The sequence below is a fragment of the Perissodus microlepis genome, chromosome 11, assembly GCF_051167445.1.
Source record: "Perissodus microlepis isolate ML-2025 ecotype Zambia chromosome 11, ASM5116744v1, whole genome shotgun sequence".
NCBI lineage: Eukaryota > Metazoa > Chordata > Actinopteri > Cichliformes > Cichlidae > Perissodus > Perissodus microlepis.
In genome coordinates, this window is record NC_140471.1 from 12791893 (window position 1) to 12808723 (window position 16831).

The following is a 16831-nucleotide window of genomic DNA, read 5'->3' on the forward strand; positions in this document are numbered from 1 at the left end:
CTGGAGACCATGCAGCATCTGTTGGGTTCTCTTGTTCCATCTCTTCTCTTCCTGATCTTGATCTCCACCCTGCCCTTCCTCTTCCTAAAGTACAAAAAAAAAAAAAAAAAAAAAAAAAACCCACACAATGATTAGCATCAACTGGTCCAGACATGTATAGCCACACAGACAGAAAAACTACTTCTCTTGATTGGGAACTTTGACAAATTGGCAACACTGTCAACTACAAATTCTCCAGTTTTGCATGTAAATAAATAAAAGAATAGGCTATTTCCACCCACCTCTTCATCACTTTCATCCTTCTTGTCTTTTTCCTTCTCCCCAAGAAGGTTGAGTTCAGGGACAAGCTCTGTGAGGTTGAGACTACTCTCCTCTGGGGGCAATTCCACCTGAGGCATGTCTAACCTCTGAGGCACGACTGAGCGGTCAGCCAACTGCTGCGGCTCCAAGGGAACCATCTAAAAAAGGAAAGAAAGCAGAAAAAGTTGATACAAAATGCAGTAACCTGAAATGTTTTGTTTCTACAACTGGACCCATTTTGATGTTTCAACAGATTCAAAACAACTTCATCTGTTGGAACCTTTCTATTAAATAACATTTAGCACAAATGTGACCCTAACCAGGTGAAATCTTTAAGCATGGTCTAGGAAAACACTGTTTAAGAACTGAAAATCTAACAAGAATCAGCTGTCCATTATATACATTTTAGATACAAACAACAGCACATTGTTATACGCAATGCAAAGGTAAACTAGACATCTGTAATTTTGCTGATTTTACAGCATAAATAATTTTTATTTATTTTTTTTTTTAAAAAAGAGGAAATAGATATTCACAGGAAGGGTGCTGTCTTTGTCAAGAGCCTTGCGTTTGACTGCACGGGGGGTGGAGGGAGGGGGCATGACAGTTTCATCCAAGGCCGTTCTGCTGCCCTCCATTGCAGAGGCTGCCAGTATGCTGGGCTCCTCCATGATAGGCTGGTCTGAGGGACACAAAGAAAGAGATTAATTGAAAGTAATAACAACTGTCGAGGTGAACACCACCTTATTTGATGAAAGATGGTCTCCCTTCTGAGGCTTTAACACAACTAATGACATGATCTCCTCTCGTCATTTCCAGCAGGACTTACCAGTAACATCTCTGTGCTGGGTTAAGACCTCGTCTCTAGGCACCTCTGGGTTCTCCAGTTCTTTGAGGAACTCATCCAGACTGTCTGCTTCGCCTCCCTTCCTCCTCTTCCTCAGCTCATCTGGCACCAGAGGCGTCAGGCAACGTGTGAACATCTGGTATCAGATATGTAAAAGTTAAAAAAAAAAACTTGTGAGAGGGAGGGGTGTTACTTTTTTTTTTTTTTTTTTTAAATTTAAAAACCACTATATGACAAGTTAGTATTAAAACAAAAATGCAGAACTGTTGGGGAGGACTCATGTGAGACAAAAGCAAATTGTCCTAAATTATGCATTGACACATTTTCTATTTAGTATTCAGAAGCAGTAACGTCAGTGTTAAAGGACAGGGAAAGAGAGGCAAAAACAATCACTTCCTCCACCTCCTGTTCCTTCAATGCTCTCATTGTAAATCCCACAATCTGAACAGAATGCCAATGAAAAAATACTATGTTATAAATCTACTCCATCTCCTCTCCCTTTCCATTACACAGCAACTGAGGCTGACCTACTTGGAGAATTGGACTGCTGTTGTGAAAGCGGTAATAAGCACGCCAAAGTGCTAATATTCCTTAGCAGTGATTTCAGACAGGCAGCTGAAAGTCTGTGTTAGTTCTCAATGTGTGTGCGCATTTACCCACAAATACATGAATATTTATCACAAGCATTTGTTACCTTGAGCAGCCTGGCATTCCAGAGGGGCTGAGCAGGCAGAGAGAAGAGCTTCTCCACTCCTCCAGTTTCCTTCCACATCATAAGCTTCTTAGTGGGAGGGGCGAGGTCCAGGGTGGTGACAATATCTGAGTAGTCAGACAGTTGGGCTCTGATGGTCTTGCTGTCCAACTCCTTCACGCTGTCCACAATCAGTTTCCTTTTACGCTTGGCCTTGGTCTCTTTAACTGAAAAGAAACAAGAAAAAAAATAAGTTCACAATGGTTATTTCACCATAACTACCCTACAATTAAAATTACAACTTTAACCTCCTAGGACCTGGCGTCCACATATGTGGACATCACATTTTGGGTTATTTAGACCAAAATACTCAATTTTGCTCTACAAGCACCTGATATCCACTTACGAGGACATTATACTGCTGCTGTTCTATCGAAATTTTAAACGAATATCCTCATATGTGGCTCTCATTTTTCGTAGAAACAAAAATTAGGTTTAAAAAAAAAAAAATAAAAAATCTGGTAATTCTTTGTTTTTACATTCATCGACTCCCAATATGCCCAAATATCAAAGAGAAATTAAAAATGCATGCGATGGAAGAGTTCGGGTCTTAGGAGGTTAAATTATTACAATGAGTGCTTAATGATGTTAAAGCTGTGTCTACAGAGAAGTTTGTAGTTTTTTCCCCTATGTTTGTTACACCAAGCAGACATGGTTCTGTTGTAATCACTCCAGCTGTATACATAAATGGCACATTTAATTCATTTGTACTATATGCCCGTAAATACAGCCTGCACTGTATTTTCATGCTTCCACTCTATATAGCCCATTTCCTGCACTTTACTACCTAAAGACAGTAAGAATGTATTACACTAAGCATGTTTATTGGAAAGTGAGGACATTAGCTTCCTATCAAACCTGTGTACACCTGCAACTATGTGGCTCATCCTGCAAAATATAGACAAGTAAAACTAAAAGTTAATTGTTCTGAGCAAATTCTATATCAATATTACAGAAATTTGAGCCTTTCTTCATTCCTATTAATTTGCAGCATTCCCTTCAAATTTCTCAGTACAACTAGAGACATTAAATAGAAAAGCTATTACAGCACTAAAGAAAAAGTGTAATGTTATTAACTTTATCTGTAGTTGGTTTTAATTTTGTGGCTACTTGGTGCTTATTGCCATAAACTAATCACTTTTAAGCAATTTAAAATTGCAGAGCGAGTGTGTTTATGCAGCATTGACTATAGAGGCCCTTTTTTTATGGAGCGCAATTAAAAAGAGTAAAACTGCAATGCTACAAAAGAATAATAAATAAAGAATTCAATTCAATTTTTTCTCCTCTTTAATGCAGCTTTTCATCTCAACAAAAGAGCGGGGACTTACCAGTGATATCAATGGGCTCCAGGGCAAAGGCCTCCTCCTCATTGTGAACCAGAGTGGTCTGTTCTGTCTGGTCAGCCATGGCAGGCAGGGGCTCTGGTGGACCTGAGTCTGGGCTGTCTGGGCCCGCTGGACACGCGCATCAAAAGAGGCAATATGGTCACTTATAACGGCACACAACTGAGGAGTTTTATCACCATAGTTTCTACAATTTTGTTTACTTACGTGACTGGAGGTTGTCAAAGTCATCCTCATCATCACCATGATCTGGAGGCATCATAACACTTTCTGTAATAGCTGGAGGATCGTCAAAGATACCGCCGCCGTCTTCAGAGCTCAGCAGTTTGTCAACTGAGAAATAATACATTTAACTTTATCATGTTATCATATCTCACAGAACAAGAATTGTTTGCCAAGTATGAGAATGACGTGGCTGTGATGATGATGCGGTCACCAGATCCCAATGTGTAAACAAATATGTTTCTCACCCAGCATCCCCCCATCACTGTTGCCCATGGAGCCGTCCCCAAAGTCATCATACTCCATGTGGTTGGATTTGTCAGGAAGATTAGCTGGACCAGGTTCAGCCTCAAGCAACAGGTTAGAAGCCGTCGCACCATGTATTATATCCTCCTCAAATGTGCTGGCATCACGCATCATCTCTCGGTCGTCCATGCCAAAGTCAGCTGAGGAGTAAAGCAGAGTATTAATTTAAAATATACACCACATTTCTCATTACACAGAAATGAATTAAACATTTCAAACCCCAATGGATAACAAAGACATAATTAGTAAATCTAAATTTGCCAAGTGTGGTGACCATTACCAGGGTTGGGTTGTGCGATGTATGTGTGTGTACACATGAGGACATAAATAATGACCTACCAAAGTCATTGTCTTGCAAGAGGCTCAGGTTGCCGACATCTTCCCTCATGGTGATCTCCTCTACTCTGCTCTGGTTCAGGGTGAACTGCTGAGCAACATCTATGTCACTATTTGAAGGAGAAAGCAAACAAAGGTATTAGAGATGAGTCAAACAGCTGCCTATGATGTTATTATAAAGCCTCCATGTCAGCCCATCACTGAAACTCAATATACTTGTATTGTAAATAAATGAATAAATAAATACTGCAATTAACAACAACTTGCAGAACTACATTTTTCTATGTAGTATACAGAATTCCATTAGCTACAATAGCCCATGTTGGTCTTTGTCACCACTGTTTGAATCACCAAATAGCTGCTCTTATTTACAAAGTTTTCATCTTTCTGTTATTGAACAATCAATCCGTGTAATTATGGCACTTGTGCAATGAGATGGGCTCCACTGACAATAAAAATGGTTGATGAAAGCAAAAATTGGAGGCATGCGTTGCTGTCATACTTAACACCAAGGACTGAAAACACAGACCTTACAGTGCATCCTACAAATGACAAAAGTATTTGGAAGAAATTACGAAATAAGAGTCGTTTACATAGTTGACTTACTCCAGATCTGGAAGTGGCTGGTCAAAGTCATGGAATTCTTCAGGTAAGGTGATAGCATTGTACGCTGCCTCTCTGTTTTCCTCAGGTAGATCCACTACACCTGAACACAGACAAGCAGCAACGTAGTTTTAAACACACAACTTTGTATGTGGTTCTTATTTATGAGGTGTAGCACAATGGATCAAAGTCAGTACCACAGCAATGGGCTGGAAAATGTTTTTATTTGTTTGGGGAAAACGGATCAAAACTTCAAGAAACAGAAAAAAGACCTTACCTGGTCTAAAAGCCATTTTGATCTTGATGAAAGCTTCATTACAGTCAGCAAGCAGATACTTGGCCTTCCTGTGGTAAATTCTCACCACCCCAAGGAGCAAGTGGCCTGATGTACGCAATGCCATCTTCACCTAAAAAACAAAATTGCCCAAAATGCTCAAAGAAAATTTATTTTTACAGGGTTATTTGTCCTGTTTTAGTATTTCACCAGCTCAAGATCAAAACAAGCATAGAAAGTGGACTAAAAAGTCTTCAGTAGAACCACCAGAATACCTGAGACTATTTTTGTTGTGTTACCTTGGGTGAGATGATGCTCTCCACACTGCTCTCAAGGTTGCATTCAAACACATGGGCCTTGGTCAGCTTTTTGTCCCAATGGGCCGCCAGCCAGATCTTGGCCAGCGGCCCACGTTTGCTGAGGACAAAGTGGGCGTAGAACATTGCCCTGCTTCTCCTGGGTCACACGCTCACCCTGTGGTATAATTTACCTGTAAACATAATAAAGTAGTAAAAAAAAAAAAAGTCAAGACAAAAGCATTACCATCCCTTAGGATTTGTGGGAAAACAATGCATCTTTTGCCCTACTTCAACAATACAGCCCTCAACACTTTTGACTGTTCTTGATGTGGGATTAAGAGTCAAATCTACTTTTTGAAAAAGGTCGAAGAAAACACCACTGGATAGTTGCACAGAATTATTACTTAGTAATACGCTGCAACTATAATTTGTTCAGAAATATGCTGAATATTTAAGTCAAAATAAAACCTATTGCTTAATTACATATAACCTTGATGTTCCAACAAAACGAGCCATTACAAATAAAACGGATGGACACTCATGCAGATTGTGGAATAGAGATCCAAAATTTAACCAGGCCACCAAGCCTGAGTTGGGCAACAAGTCGCAAGAGCTGTTAAGACACTATCCCATATTTTAAATAATAATGCCATCAGCATGCTTCTATTTAATAAACAGCGGTCTATTGTATCTCAAATTAACATTTTGAGACAACTTCGAAAGCCGCCGCTCATATTAAGCAGGGGCTTGCTAGCTGGATTTACCGTAGCTACTTCATACTTGCATTAACTCTAAAATCCAATTGAGCTCCCTCGAAACACTTCGTATACTTTTTTCTTACAAATAAATTAAAGTTATGAAACTTTAATTGTTACTTACTGCTGGTAAGATACTAACTACACATAGAAAGTGAGATTTGAACGTTATCAAAACATGCGCCGTGACTTCATTCAAGTTCCGCCTATTTCCCACTCTCCGAGGCAAACACTGTAAATGCACATGTCTATCTGGGGAAAGTCACACTTTGGCGGCGCTTAACTTCAATAATACGACAAAGTTTTACATTTCCCAAATGCAATAATTAACTTGAAAAGCCCCACGCGTCTTTGAACACGGACTTCAGACAGTTTAACACGTTAAAAGCGCCAAAGAGTGGTCTGCGCCAGCAAATAGCCGGCGCCATCAAGTGGGATGAACTAAATTAGCCAGCAGCTAACTACAAAAGAAGCAGTGAGCAGCTTCGCGGTGAAGCAGAAAATGTGGATCAAACTGAATTAGCTTAATTTGAGCAAAACCACAAATTTTATAAAATGGCAAGAACACAAACGAAGCACACGAGGGGGGAAGTGAAGCGCACAGGAACAAGGCGCCCATACTTTTTCCCTCTACACTAGCACAATACTATCGCTAACTGCTGGCTAACGGCTGCTTTTACACTGAAGGCCGCAGTGAATAAACTCACACATGCATGCTTACTTCCTATTGTAAAATACACAAAACTGCGCCCAACTATTTCCGCTGCAAACACACTTACCGACAGTATCCCCTCTTGAGCGAAACCCCAATGATTAAGTTATTTCTCCCAGCAAATTCTTCCCTGTTGTACTCATTAAAACAGCCAAGATGGCGCCAGTCGCCTTCCTCCCGCTCACCGCTGTCCTTTTAAAATCGACAGGATGTTTACAGTCAAAAATGGCGGAGGAGGAGTCTGCTAAGAAGGGTGATACTAACAGACAGCCTGCTGTGAAAGGCAGCGGAGGATAGGAGGCGCTGTTGCACAGAGATCGCCAAGGTAATTTTAAATTCTGAAATAGCGTGTATGTATTATTAAAATTCCAACAACAACAACAACAACCACAATAATACATATTAATAATCTTTTTTAGGACTTGCTAAGGCGACTGAGCTAATCAAGGTTATGTTAAAGACTGTGTAAAGAGCAAAAAATGATCGGTTGTATTCACATGGGATGGTAACACTCAAACAATGTCAATCCTTCTAACAGTATCCTTAGTGGGCAGTGAAGTGGTCATCCATGCAGTCCATAAACCATTTTAGACACAGAGATGAGGAACATGGCTAACAGACTGACTCATCTACAATCAAATTACAAAATGCACTAAGAGGATTTGTCTCATAGGCTACAGCATCTGTTGCATTAGAACTGCTGCCAGCTGAGCATGTTTGTAATTTAGCAGCAGCAGCAAAGCTCTGTATCACTATATGAGGGAGATATCAGAGGAATTACTCTGTTAAATTCGTTGTCAAAGAACTGATTCATAACAATATTATTAGTCATCTTCAGTGAACATCAAATCCTAACATGACAGTATGAAGTCACAAGGTCTGTTTATGCACCACAATCACATAATACCGCCACATTTGTTCTTGTGCATTCGGTTAATGTGATCTAGGCTAAATTACACTGGGGGCAAAAATACATAAAAAGTGAATAGATTTCAAAACTGGATGGAGGTTTTTTGAATGGATTACATCACTAATTTATGGGGACATCGTATGAAGTTTTAGAAAATGGTCTATGACCCATTTTAACACATTTTACTCCAGAGCCGCGTCTGGATCGCAACACAGTTTTGAGCTTCCATCTGTTAAACAAGATAATATTATCTAGATGATTGCTGTCTGCAGCTATGATGTGACGGATACGCCTTAATAGCTTTAGAGAAAGCAGCCACTTCTCTGTTGATGCTTTCCTGCTTTAGATGAGCTCCTACGTTTGATGTACAAGGTTTGAGTCAAAGCCTGAATGCATCTGATTATCTACATCTAAAAAACAGAAGTATATTATTATCTGCAAAGATCTATTTAAGTTGAAAAAAAAAAAAACCTACTTAGGCTGTACTGCATTCTTATATGCAGAGATATGCAGACACTTTCAGAAAAGGATGAAGCCTAAAAACAGCTGGAGATTTTTATCTAGGCAAACACTGAGGACTTGGATTCCTTTAATCCTGTGAAATTAATTGATTCTGGTTATTAGAGCAATAATGTCCCCAATCTAAATGTATTCAATTAAGTCACCACAGGGAGCACCATCAACTCTTCTGTAACGTAACTGCCTGTTAGAAGTCCTGTATGGCATTCAGATGAGCTACAGATGTAGTCTTCAAACTCTAAATGACTTATTCCTCACGTGCTTAGTTTTCTTTAAATATATGCATTTGCATAGACTAGATATCATCTACTTTTTTTTATTATGGATAAAGACAGTTAAGTGTTTTATACCACTTGCAATAGAAGTGTAACAGAAAAGCAAATGTGCTCCCTCAATATAGTTCAAAATGCACAATGACTCTCAGGATTTTATCCCAAAATGCAGCATGGAACAAACATGAAATCCTTTATAATGCAATGTTTTTAGTTGCAGTGTTTGAAGTAAAGTAAGGCAAACAGACACTATGACTATATAAATTCCCATATCCCAAGAGATTTATATTGGCACTACAGACAATAATATGTCTTATGACTTCAAATGCAGCAGAGATAGAGAGAGAAAAAAAGAAGCCCTTTCTTCTCTTTCTGAAGCTTGAGTGTGTCCTCAATCATTTCTCTTAGCATGGCATGATGATATCTGATAGGGAGTGGCATTTCTCAGATTTGGCCCTGAGTCACAGTGCTTAATCCGACAGCAGGGAATTGTCCTGCCTGCCAAAACTGAGACCCATCACCACAGCAGATACACATCTCATCACCAGGATTAAGGGAAGTTGAACTGATTTGCAGAACATTAAAAAAAAAAAAAAATACAAGAATACTTTTGGCATTGGATAGCATCCCCAAGGCGCTGTGGAAAAACTCCAGCGGTATCATCTCTGTAGTTTCCCACTTCAGTTTATCTAAAACTACACATTTTCAGCGACACATCTAAATCATTTCTTTCTGAATTGGACCACACCGTGGATGTGGACCTGGTGTGAGTGTCCAAATGGTGTTCTTTTTGGTGTGACAGGATAATTCATCCTGACTGGGCATTAGTCCAGCTTTTTCCAACTGCAGATCTTTTTTTGCTTTGAGTTTTGCCCAGTTGCGTTTGTGTGTGTGTGCGTGCGTATTGGAGGGAAGCAATCTTTCCCGTAGCTGTTGCTCCAGCTGAGTTGGCAGCTCTCATGCACCATGGGATCATCCTGGATAGATGCTGTTATTTATGCAGCGTGTCTAAACCAATCATCCTGACACAGATTTATGTAAACACTGCAGTTTCTTGGCATAGGATGAAATTCACACAAGCACAAGAAGGAAGCTGGAAGCATTATTCAGTTTGGCTCTCCTTTAGTGTGCACAGTACACAGGCCTAATGCACAAAATATGTTTTGGGAGCCTAAAAATGGGTTGTGGGCAGGTCAAACAGGAAAAGGGAACAGAGCAAAAAGGGTATCCGGATCGCAGCCAAACAAAATTCCAACTTTAGTTTCAAAGTAACGAAAATTAAAACCAAAAACCACACAAAGAAAACTGTAAACTTATATCAAACATTTTATTAGATTTTTTTTCTCGCCCCTGATTTGTTTTTATAAAAGTCATTTTACAAAATTCAGAATTTTCCACTATCTTTCCAGTTTAATCTCTATAAAATTAGGTCTGCAGTTACAGAAGAGAGTGAAGGAAGCAGGCAGAGATTCATTCAGGTCACAATCCTGTCAGATGAATACCGCGTGTGAAAATTTACAGTATGTGTATTACATGTACTACTACCGCTATGACAACTGGGAAGGAGGAGGATTTTTGGGGGAATTCGCAAGTACAGTAATACAAGGCAGTATGCGTGTCAGGATGAGTTCAAGAAGACATTGAAAAATGATCCTATTACAGAAAAGGCAGGAATGTTTGTATCAGATGTGTGGTTATAGCATTCCAGTGTTGAACAATATCATTTAGGCAGCCACTATGAGTTACTGGATTTTGATAAAGGAAAAAAACACTACGAAGCAAAAGGCAGATGAGGAAAACTTTAAACTCGTGACAGTATTTCTTCTGAAGGCACATCAATATGTAACCTCTCGCCCTCTCAGATATTAACACAAGGGCACAGAAAAGAAAAAGATAGAGAAAATGTCACCTTATATATATTGCACCGAGTTTATTTCAGAAATGCAATTCTGTTTTTTGTTGTTTAAATTTACTGTCAAGCTGATAGCACATTCTCTGAAGTGAAATATACCATGCAGCACCCTCATCTTTGGACTCCCCCTTCCTTTAACTCACATTCCCATATAGACAGAAAAAACACACCTGCTGGACCAAATAAATATGAGAAGGCGAATGGAGTTCTTCATATGAGAAAGGGAAATGGAAAAAAACTAATGCTTGTATTGGCACATACAAAGGGCCGAGGAGCTTATCAAACTAATCATATGCTTGATCTTCTTTAAAAAAAAACAGAAACAAACAAACAAAAAAACAAATTATTAAAGGACATACAGGGGTTAAGGGGTTAGAGTTCTAAAGAATTGCATTACATTTTGCCTGGATGATGCAGTGATTCAAAAACACATGCCCCAGTCTAAAAATCATCACGTGACAATGTTTTAGATAAAATGATATGACATCTAAACCAAAAAACAAATGCTGCTAATGGGATCCAACAATCAGAAATTGTTTAATAAAGAAGCAGAAAATCCCGGTTTCTTCTTGGCAGTCAGCATATATTACTGCAGAAAATTAGATACGTCTCTCAGATTTAGAAGACTAATATATGTAGCAGAGGCCGGGAGATAAGTAATTTACCAGACTGACGTACTGAATTATGGAAAATACTTTCCAGTGTCTTTGTTTTGGATTACACTTGTTAAATGCGGGGTACGCACAGTGTCATAATGCCAATCTGAGGGCAAGTTTAAATCTGTAATTATCAGAGAGGATTTTGATTGTGTGTATTCTTTAAAAGGAACATTGAGAATAATCCCTTACTACAGGATCTCCAGGACATTCCCCAAGTTGAACATTTCTACCCAGAGCCCGTTAGAAATAATGCAAATGCTCGGTGCAAATGTTTGTCAGCCGCGTCCTATTTATTTATTCTAAGTGAGGAAAAGTGGTAGTCTCTTCAGTATCATTTTTAATTTGCCAAAAAGTTTTTCTTTCTTGCCTTTTCACAGTGGTGTGTGTTTCACTTAGTTGGCTCATACAGTTTGCTAAGCCTGTTCTAACAAAGGCAAAGCTGTATTGTTCTAGCCAAAACACATGTACAAGTATCCTAGCTTGTTATTTAAGAAGACTTCTTTCTAAAAAGCTCTCAGGGAAGTACAGTCTTGGATTCAATGAGAGATTTCTATCCCTGCATTTGCAAATCTAGTTGTGTAAGTTGGCTTTAACACCATTATAATTATACCATGAGAATGTAATCAGAATAGAATTTTTTTTTGCTCATATGAATGAAAGCATGAATGAAAGAGCTACAACAAAATATATAAAAGCTGACTAGGAAGATACTCCACGTTCCATGATTTCATTTACACACAAAATAACAAACGACGGGGGGAAACCAACAAAATGAGATAAAACCGACAGCAGCAAGATCAAAGTGCTCATTCTGCACCATGTCTTTTTCGGAGATTCCCAGATCCCAACGGCATCAGATAAAACTGTGAGGCACTGTGAATGTCAGATCAACGATCGTAACTCAATTCTGTGGTCGCGGCTTTGTTTCCTCTCTTAACCCACTCTAAACTATTGGTTTTAAGACAATACAGAAAGAGTAGTGCTGGCCGTTCATCCACTGTATAAAAAAATAGCTAAACACAATCCAAAATAGTGTTATCCTCTTCATAATTATCAGTAATATTCTATCAGCAAAAACTTGCAGAATCCTGTGCATAGTGTACAGACCAGACCTGTCTCTTTCAGCAGGGTTGGAAGTGGTTTGCCACTGACAGGATACTGAAGCAGCAAGCTGTGAATTCAGACTCCAAGACCGCTTTGCTTCAAGGTCGAGAACCTTTAGCTCCTCAGGTGAGCTTCAGCAGATGGTAGTCAGTGTAAATAGTGGGACCCTGACAGTAGGTCAGAAAGGAGACACGGGGGAAGTACCAAGAACAAAAAAAAAGACACAGCCGCATCTGTTCCAGTTTCTTTTTCCCCAGTTCCAAACCCCATTTGCTTCTCTACTGATCCATCCATGCAACTCTGAAAAGGCTGTGCGCATCTCTGTATGGTCGCCCCCCTCGCTCTTTCTTTGTAGTGTCCAGAGAACGGGGGGGGCTCAGGAAGGTTATAGCCTCTCTATGTCCCTGTACTTTTTCCGCAGTATGGACACCTGGTCTTTGAACAGGACTGGGTCCAGCCTCATTTGAGAATGGATCAGGGGCATGGTGCCAAACCAGTTGGCAAACTTGTTCATGCAGGTCTGACGCTGGGCAAAATGGTCCGGGTCAGCCCAACGAGATGCTCGGGAGCTCTGTGGATGGAAGGTTTTGAAAGGTGCGAGAGACACAGACAGTGGCAGAGGATAAGAGATCAACAAAATAAATGATTCATCACCAATGACAGTGACCTTTCCGAGGCAATATTGCAAGAATACAAATTTAAATTCAGGTTTACAAATGACGACTGTTTTGTTTTGTTCCTTGACAGGAGGGATTTAGTGGAACTAAAGGCTATCAGAGCATAAAACACTTAACTGTGGATGATAATAAACAAATCCACAAAACCATCCACACAATTTAAGAAGAAAAAAAAAATGCCCCACCTGTCCCATCATGGTTTCCTTGTATTGTTTCTTCTGGGTGACCTTGATAGGTGGCAGTTTAGTCACCAGCGACACCAAAAAATTCATGAGAATGTCCTCACAGTTGGACATCTGGTCAACCATGATCTTCAGACTGGCTGGAAGGTAGGTGGTGTACAAGTCGTGGTAGTATCTAAACAGGAAGTTTGACAGAGTGACTGATTATAATAAAAGGAGAAACTGTTTAAGCTCTGGACTAAATGGAATCGGAGATGAGTGACAGTACTTGTGATAGATAGCAGCCCCGGTCAGCACCATGGAGTAGTCATTGGTCCATTTAGATGTGTAACCCCAACGCTCTTTGTTGCTGTCCCAGAAGTGGCTACGGGCCGGGTAACCAACAATGCGGTCTGGGAAACTCTGCCACACTGTGAAGGCAAAGTCAACCTGGATCGAGATCACAGAGAAACAAAGTGAGACGGGCAGAAAACAAAGCACATGAGGACAGGAGAACAGATGATTCCAGAGAAGTGTACCAGCAGCATACAGAGAGAGAGAGAGATGATAAATAGAAAATGACTAGCTCGAACTTGGGCAACCTTTGGTCTTAAATGAAAACACAGTACATTTTAAGTGAAGTATGACGACAGTCTGACCTCTGTAGTGGAAAGCACCGTGTCCTCGTCCAGACTGAGTACAGCATCGGTGGGGATAGTGTTGTAGGGCAGAAAGCGGCTGCTTATCACCTGGCGTGATTTGGAAAACACAAGCAAATGTGACTGGGCGAGAGAAAAGAACAAACAGCTTTACTGTGCAGCTGATTACCAAATGACACTGTATGATTTAGCCTCATATGAGCACAAGTGAGGTGCATGTGCTTAACAGACGGCACCAACAGTCAGTGTCTTTCATGTCTCTTTGTGCTACGGAGCTGTTCATCTTACAGAGTCAGTGACAGTACAAACACACCGTGTTAATGAGGAGCTTAAAAACACAGATAAGGATCCATAAGTAGAAGAGTGCGTTTCCCTACAATCTCTCATATATCTCTCTAAATATAGCTAAAAATAACTATTTTATTAAGTGATCATAAGGACTAAAAAATAAACATGTGTCTAGACTTCTAAATGTCACTTTTAATCAAAGTGTAGAATGTGGGTTTTTAATCGCTGTTAGCAACAACCTTGTTGGCCACACTGGCATTCGACCCGCGGGGCTTTGGTTGAATAAATACCTGCAAGTTTCTTATACACTACAAGTTTCATTTTGCTTGGAAACATGTTTACAGGATAAATACCGATAAACCTCCTTGAATCAAGCTCCAAGAAGTGAGAGAGAAAGACACAACGTTCCAGTGCCATGTCTGAAAAGCACTTACGCTTAAAATTTAAGTCTTTTTCATTATTTCTGAGACCTAAATGATAAATCCAACATTTTTGTATTGAATCCCCGGTAAATATAAAATAGGTTTAGATATTGAACCTATAGCTGACACACTCTAGCATCCTCCTGCATTAGGGAGGCTGTGGCCTTAGATTAGTAAGTGTTGAAAGCATAAAAGGTATCACAGGGCATGCAGTAAACAGTAAATTAAAAAGGACCCAAAGGCTGTACTTGTAATTCCCACTAATAGAATTCACTCATGCAGCCCAGGTTGAGCTTTAGTGATTCTTCCGAGAAGAATGGGGAAAAAAGAAAATAGGTGTACTTCCGCTTAAACCAAGCACCAAGTAAAGGCATGAATGCTTATGTAACATTTCAGTGGTTAATTTTAAATTAAACACACACATAACTGCAAAAAACTGTTTTTGTTTTGGCATTGTTGAATACTGTGTGCAGTCCAATAAATACATTTTATTCAGTTTAAGAAGATTTGTGAAATAAAACCAAATGTGGACAACTTGCATAATATGACAGATACACGCCTAAGGTTTTTACCTTGCTTTCTCCTTCTATTACAGTAACAGGGACTGATGTGGCAGGCCAGCGGTGCTTGGCAGGAAGAGGCTTTTCACAGTTCCACAAAACTATCACCTGCACAAAGAGGGGAAAAAAGTATGGATTAAAGATAAACGCCATGAAGAAGACTTCATTTTAATTTCAAAATCATCTCTTTACTAGCTTTGTAGAAGACAACAGCATCTTCATGAAACTGCATATCTATTTTCAGAACTGTCACACCACCTACACGACAGTGATGTGTCATTACTGTAAATGTTGAAACAAAATGTACTGACATTTAGCTGTACAGTTCTGTATGAGTACACATTTCTAGTGAATTTGCAAAAGGTCGAAATAATGGATAATGTGAACCCAGTATTCACTGAAAAAGGCGACAGGATTGAATGAACACACCGAAACCCGTGCTGCAAAACACAGCACAGACACAGAGTAGTTAAAACACTGCCACCATTAATATCTTAAACAGCTCTGTGTCTGAATTTCAACAGTATTTAAGCACAACTTTCACATCAGCAGAACAGCTGTACATTACATAGTTCTACTGCTAATGGCTTCTTATATTTCCTACAGTGTGCATTACCAGAGTATAAAAGGATCCGGAGAGAGTGGAGTGTTGGGGTGGATGTGTTGTGGCAGGAATGTTGCAAATGCAAATGATTTGGACAGCCTCCCTTCATCTCTCCAGCATGAATAAAATACTGCAGTTCAAAAGCAGCTTTAAACCAACAGCCGCACTTTGGTAATACGATAAACCTGAGCAATGACATAGCGGCAGACCTCCCTTTCCTACCAAAGCGGCTTTGCTTGTGTGGGTTGTCCGGAAAATGTCTTTAAATAATGCTTTGGAAACTTTCTGCATTTTAGGATGCAAAACATTTAAATTAACTGACAGAAGGAAATCACATCAGCATCACGGAATAACCTCTGTGGATCGGGTCTGTCTGAGCATAGCTGTGTGTACGTGTGTGTTGGGTTTTTATTGACCTGGGCACAGTACTGGGATTTGGCCACAGCGACAAGTAACTTCATGACCGGCTGGGACTGGGAGACCAGTGGAGTGACCACATGAATGATCGCTGTAAACTTAGAAGGTGGCTTAATACCTAGAAGGCAAAAAAAAAAACAGGACACGCAATTTAAAAAAAACCTTTTTCTTCTTACACATCTACTTCAAGCTGTGTGGATGCATAGCTGAACAGGTCTAATTAGGTCTGTAAAGGAAAGGAAGCCAGTTAACCAAATCCCAGTGTCAACAACAAGCCAAATATCTGGCCAATTAACACAAATTAGCACAAACACAACATGGCAAGTGTAACTGATGTGCTTCTCTGACAAATCATAAAATAATAAATATGCATTACATAACTTGTCCGTGATTTACATATTAGTTTACAAGCACTTAACACCTGTCACACACCAGCTGTTTCTGTGTTGTGCCATAAATAAAATCAGTCTAACCAAGCCTGGGGTCTCCCAGTAATGTTGTTCCTATACTGCATGCATGATTGATTAACTGACCCAGCTCAGCGTAGTAGAAGGGAAAGTCTCTCAGGGAGGTGGAGTACTGAGGCAGGGTGAAAAGACCTCCAGGAAGACTGTTCCACATGAGGTTACTTCTTGAGGTATGCAGCAGCACCCGGTCCTGAATTATCTACAGGAATAGGAGAGGGGAGTGGGGGGTGCGGCAAGATCACATTTTTCAGTAAATCTGTAAATTGATCATAAATAAAATCACAACAGTGCTTTTCCTGAGTTATTTCAAGACAAAGAAACTTCTCACTGATCTCACAAGGACTGAGGAAATAGAGTTGTGCGTCGAGATTGTGCATGTCCAATCCAACATGCTGCTTGGGGACTGAGTGCAGGCACAGATCCTCTGGCACTTCTCAAAATTAACAACTGAA

At 39.9% G+C, this 16831-nt stretch overlaps 2 protein-coding genes across 2 annotated transcripts in view; both read right to left on the reverse strand.

Moving 5' to 3' along the window:
- Positions 1-6953, reverse strand: part of LOC146377330 (double-strand-break repair protein rad21 homolog A-like) — an 8245-nt gene extending 1292 nt beyond the window's left edge. The window contains exons 1-13 of the mRNA XM_084942595.1: positions 6816-6953; positions 5282-5472; positions 4986-5115; positions 4712-4811; positions 4109-4215; positions 3712-3909; positions 3449-3574; positions 3227-3352; positions 1842-2065; positions 1130-1283; positions 837-982; positions 282-458; positions 1-84 (exon numbers count right to left, since the gene is read on the reverse strand). Of these exons, the coding sequence (XP_084798721.1) occupies positions 1-84; positions 282-458; positions 837-982; positions 1130-1283; positions 1842-2065; positions 3227-3352; positions 3449-3574; positions 3712-3909; positions 4109-4215; positions 4712-4811; positions 4986-5115; positions 5282-5425 (1716 nt within the window). The 5' untranslated portion in view covers positions 5426-5472; positions 6816-6953. The remainder of the gene's footprint in view (positions 85-281; positions 459-836; positions 983-1129; positions 1284-1841; positions 2066-3226; positions 3353-3448; positions 3575-3711; positions 3910-4108; positions 4216-4711; positions 4812-4985; positions 5116-5281; positions 5473-6815) is intronic.
- A 2804-nt stretch (positions 6954-9757) lies between these two features.
- LOC146377331 (exostosin-1b-like) overlaps positions 9758-16831 on the reverse strand; it is a 44500-nt gene continuing 37426 nt past the window's right edge. The window contains exons 5-11 of the mRNA XM_084942594.1: positions 16446-16578; positions 15912-16030; positions 14904-14999; positions 13622-13711; positions 13252-13412; positions 12987-13158; positions 9758-12695 (exon numbers count right to left, since the gene is read on the reverse strand). Coding sequence (XP_084798720.1) covers positions 12510-12695; positions 12987-13158; positions 13252-13412; positions 13622-13711; positions 14904-14999; positions 15912-16030; positions 16446-16578 — 957 coding nt within the window. The 3' untranslated portion in view covers positions 9758-12509. The remainder of the gene's footprint in view (positions 12696-12986; positions 13159-13251; positions 13413-13621; positions 13712-14903; positions 15000-15911; positions 16031-16445; positions 16579-16831) is intronic.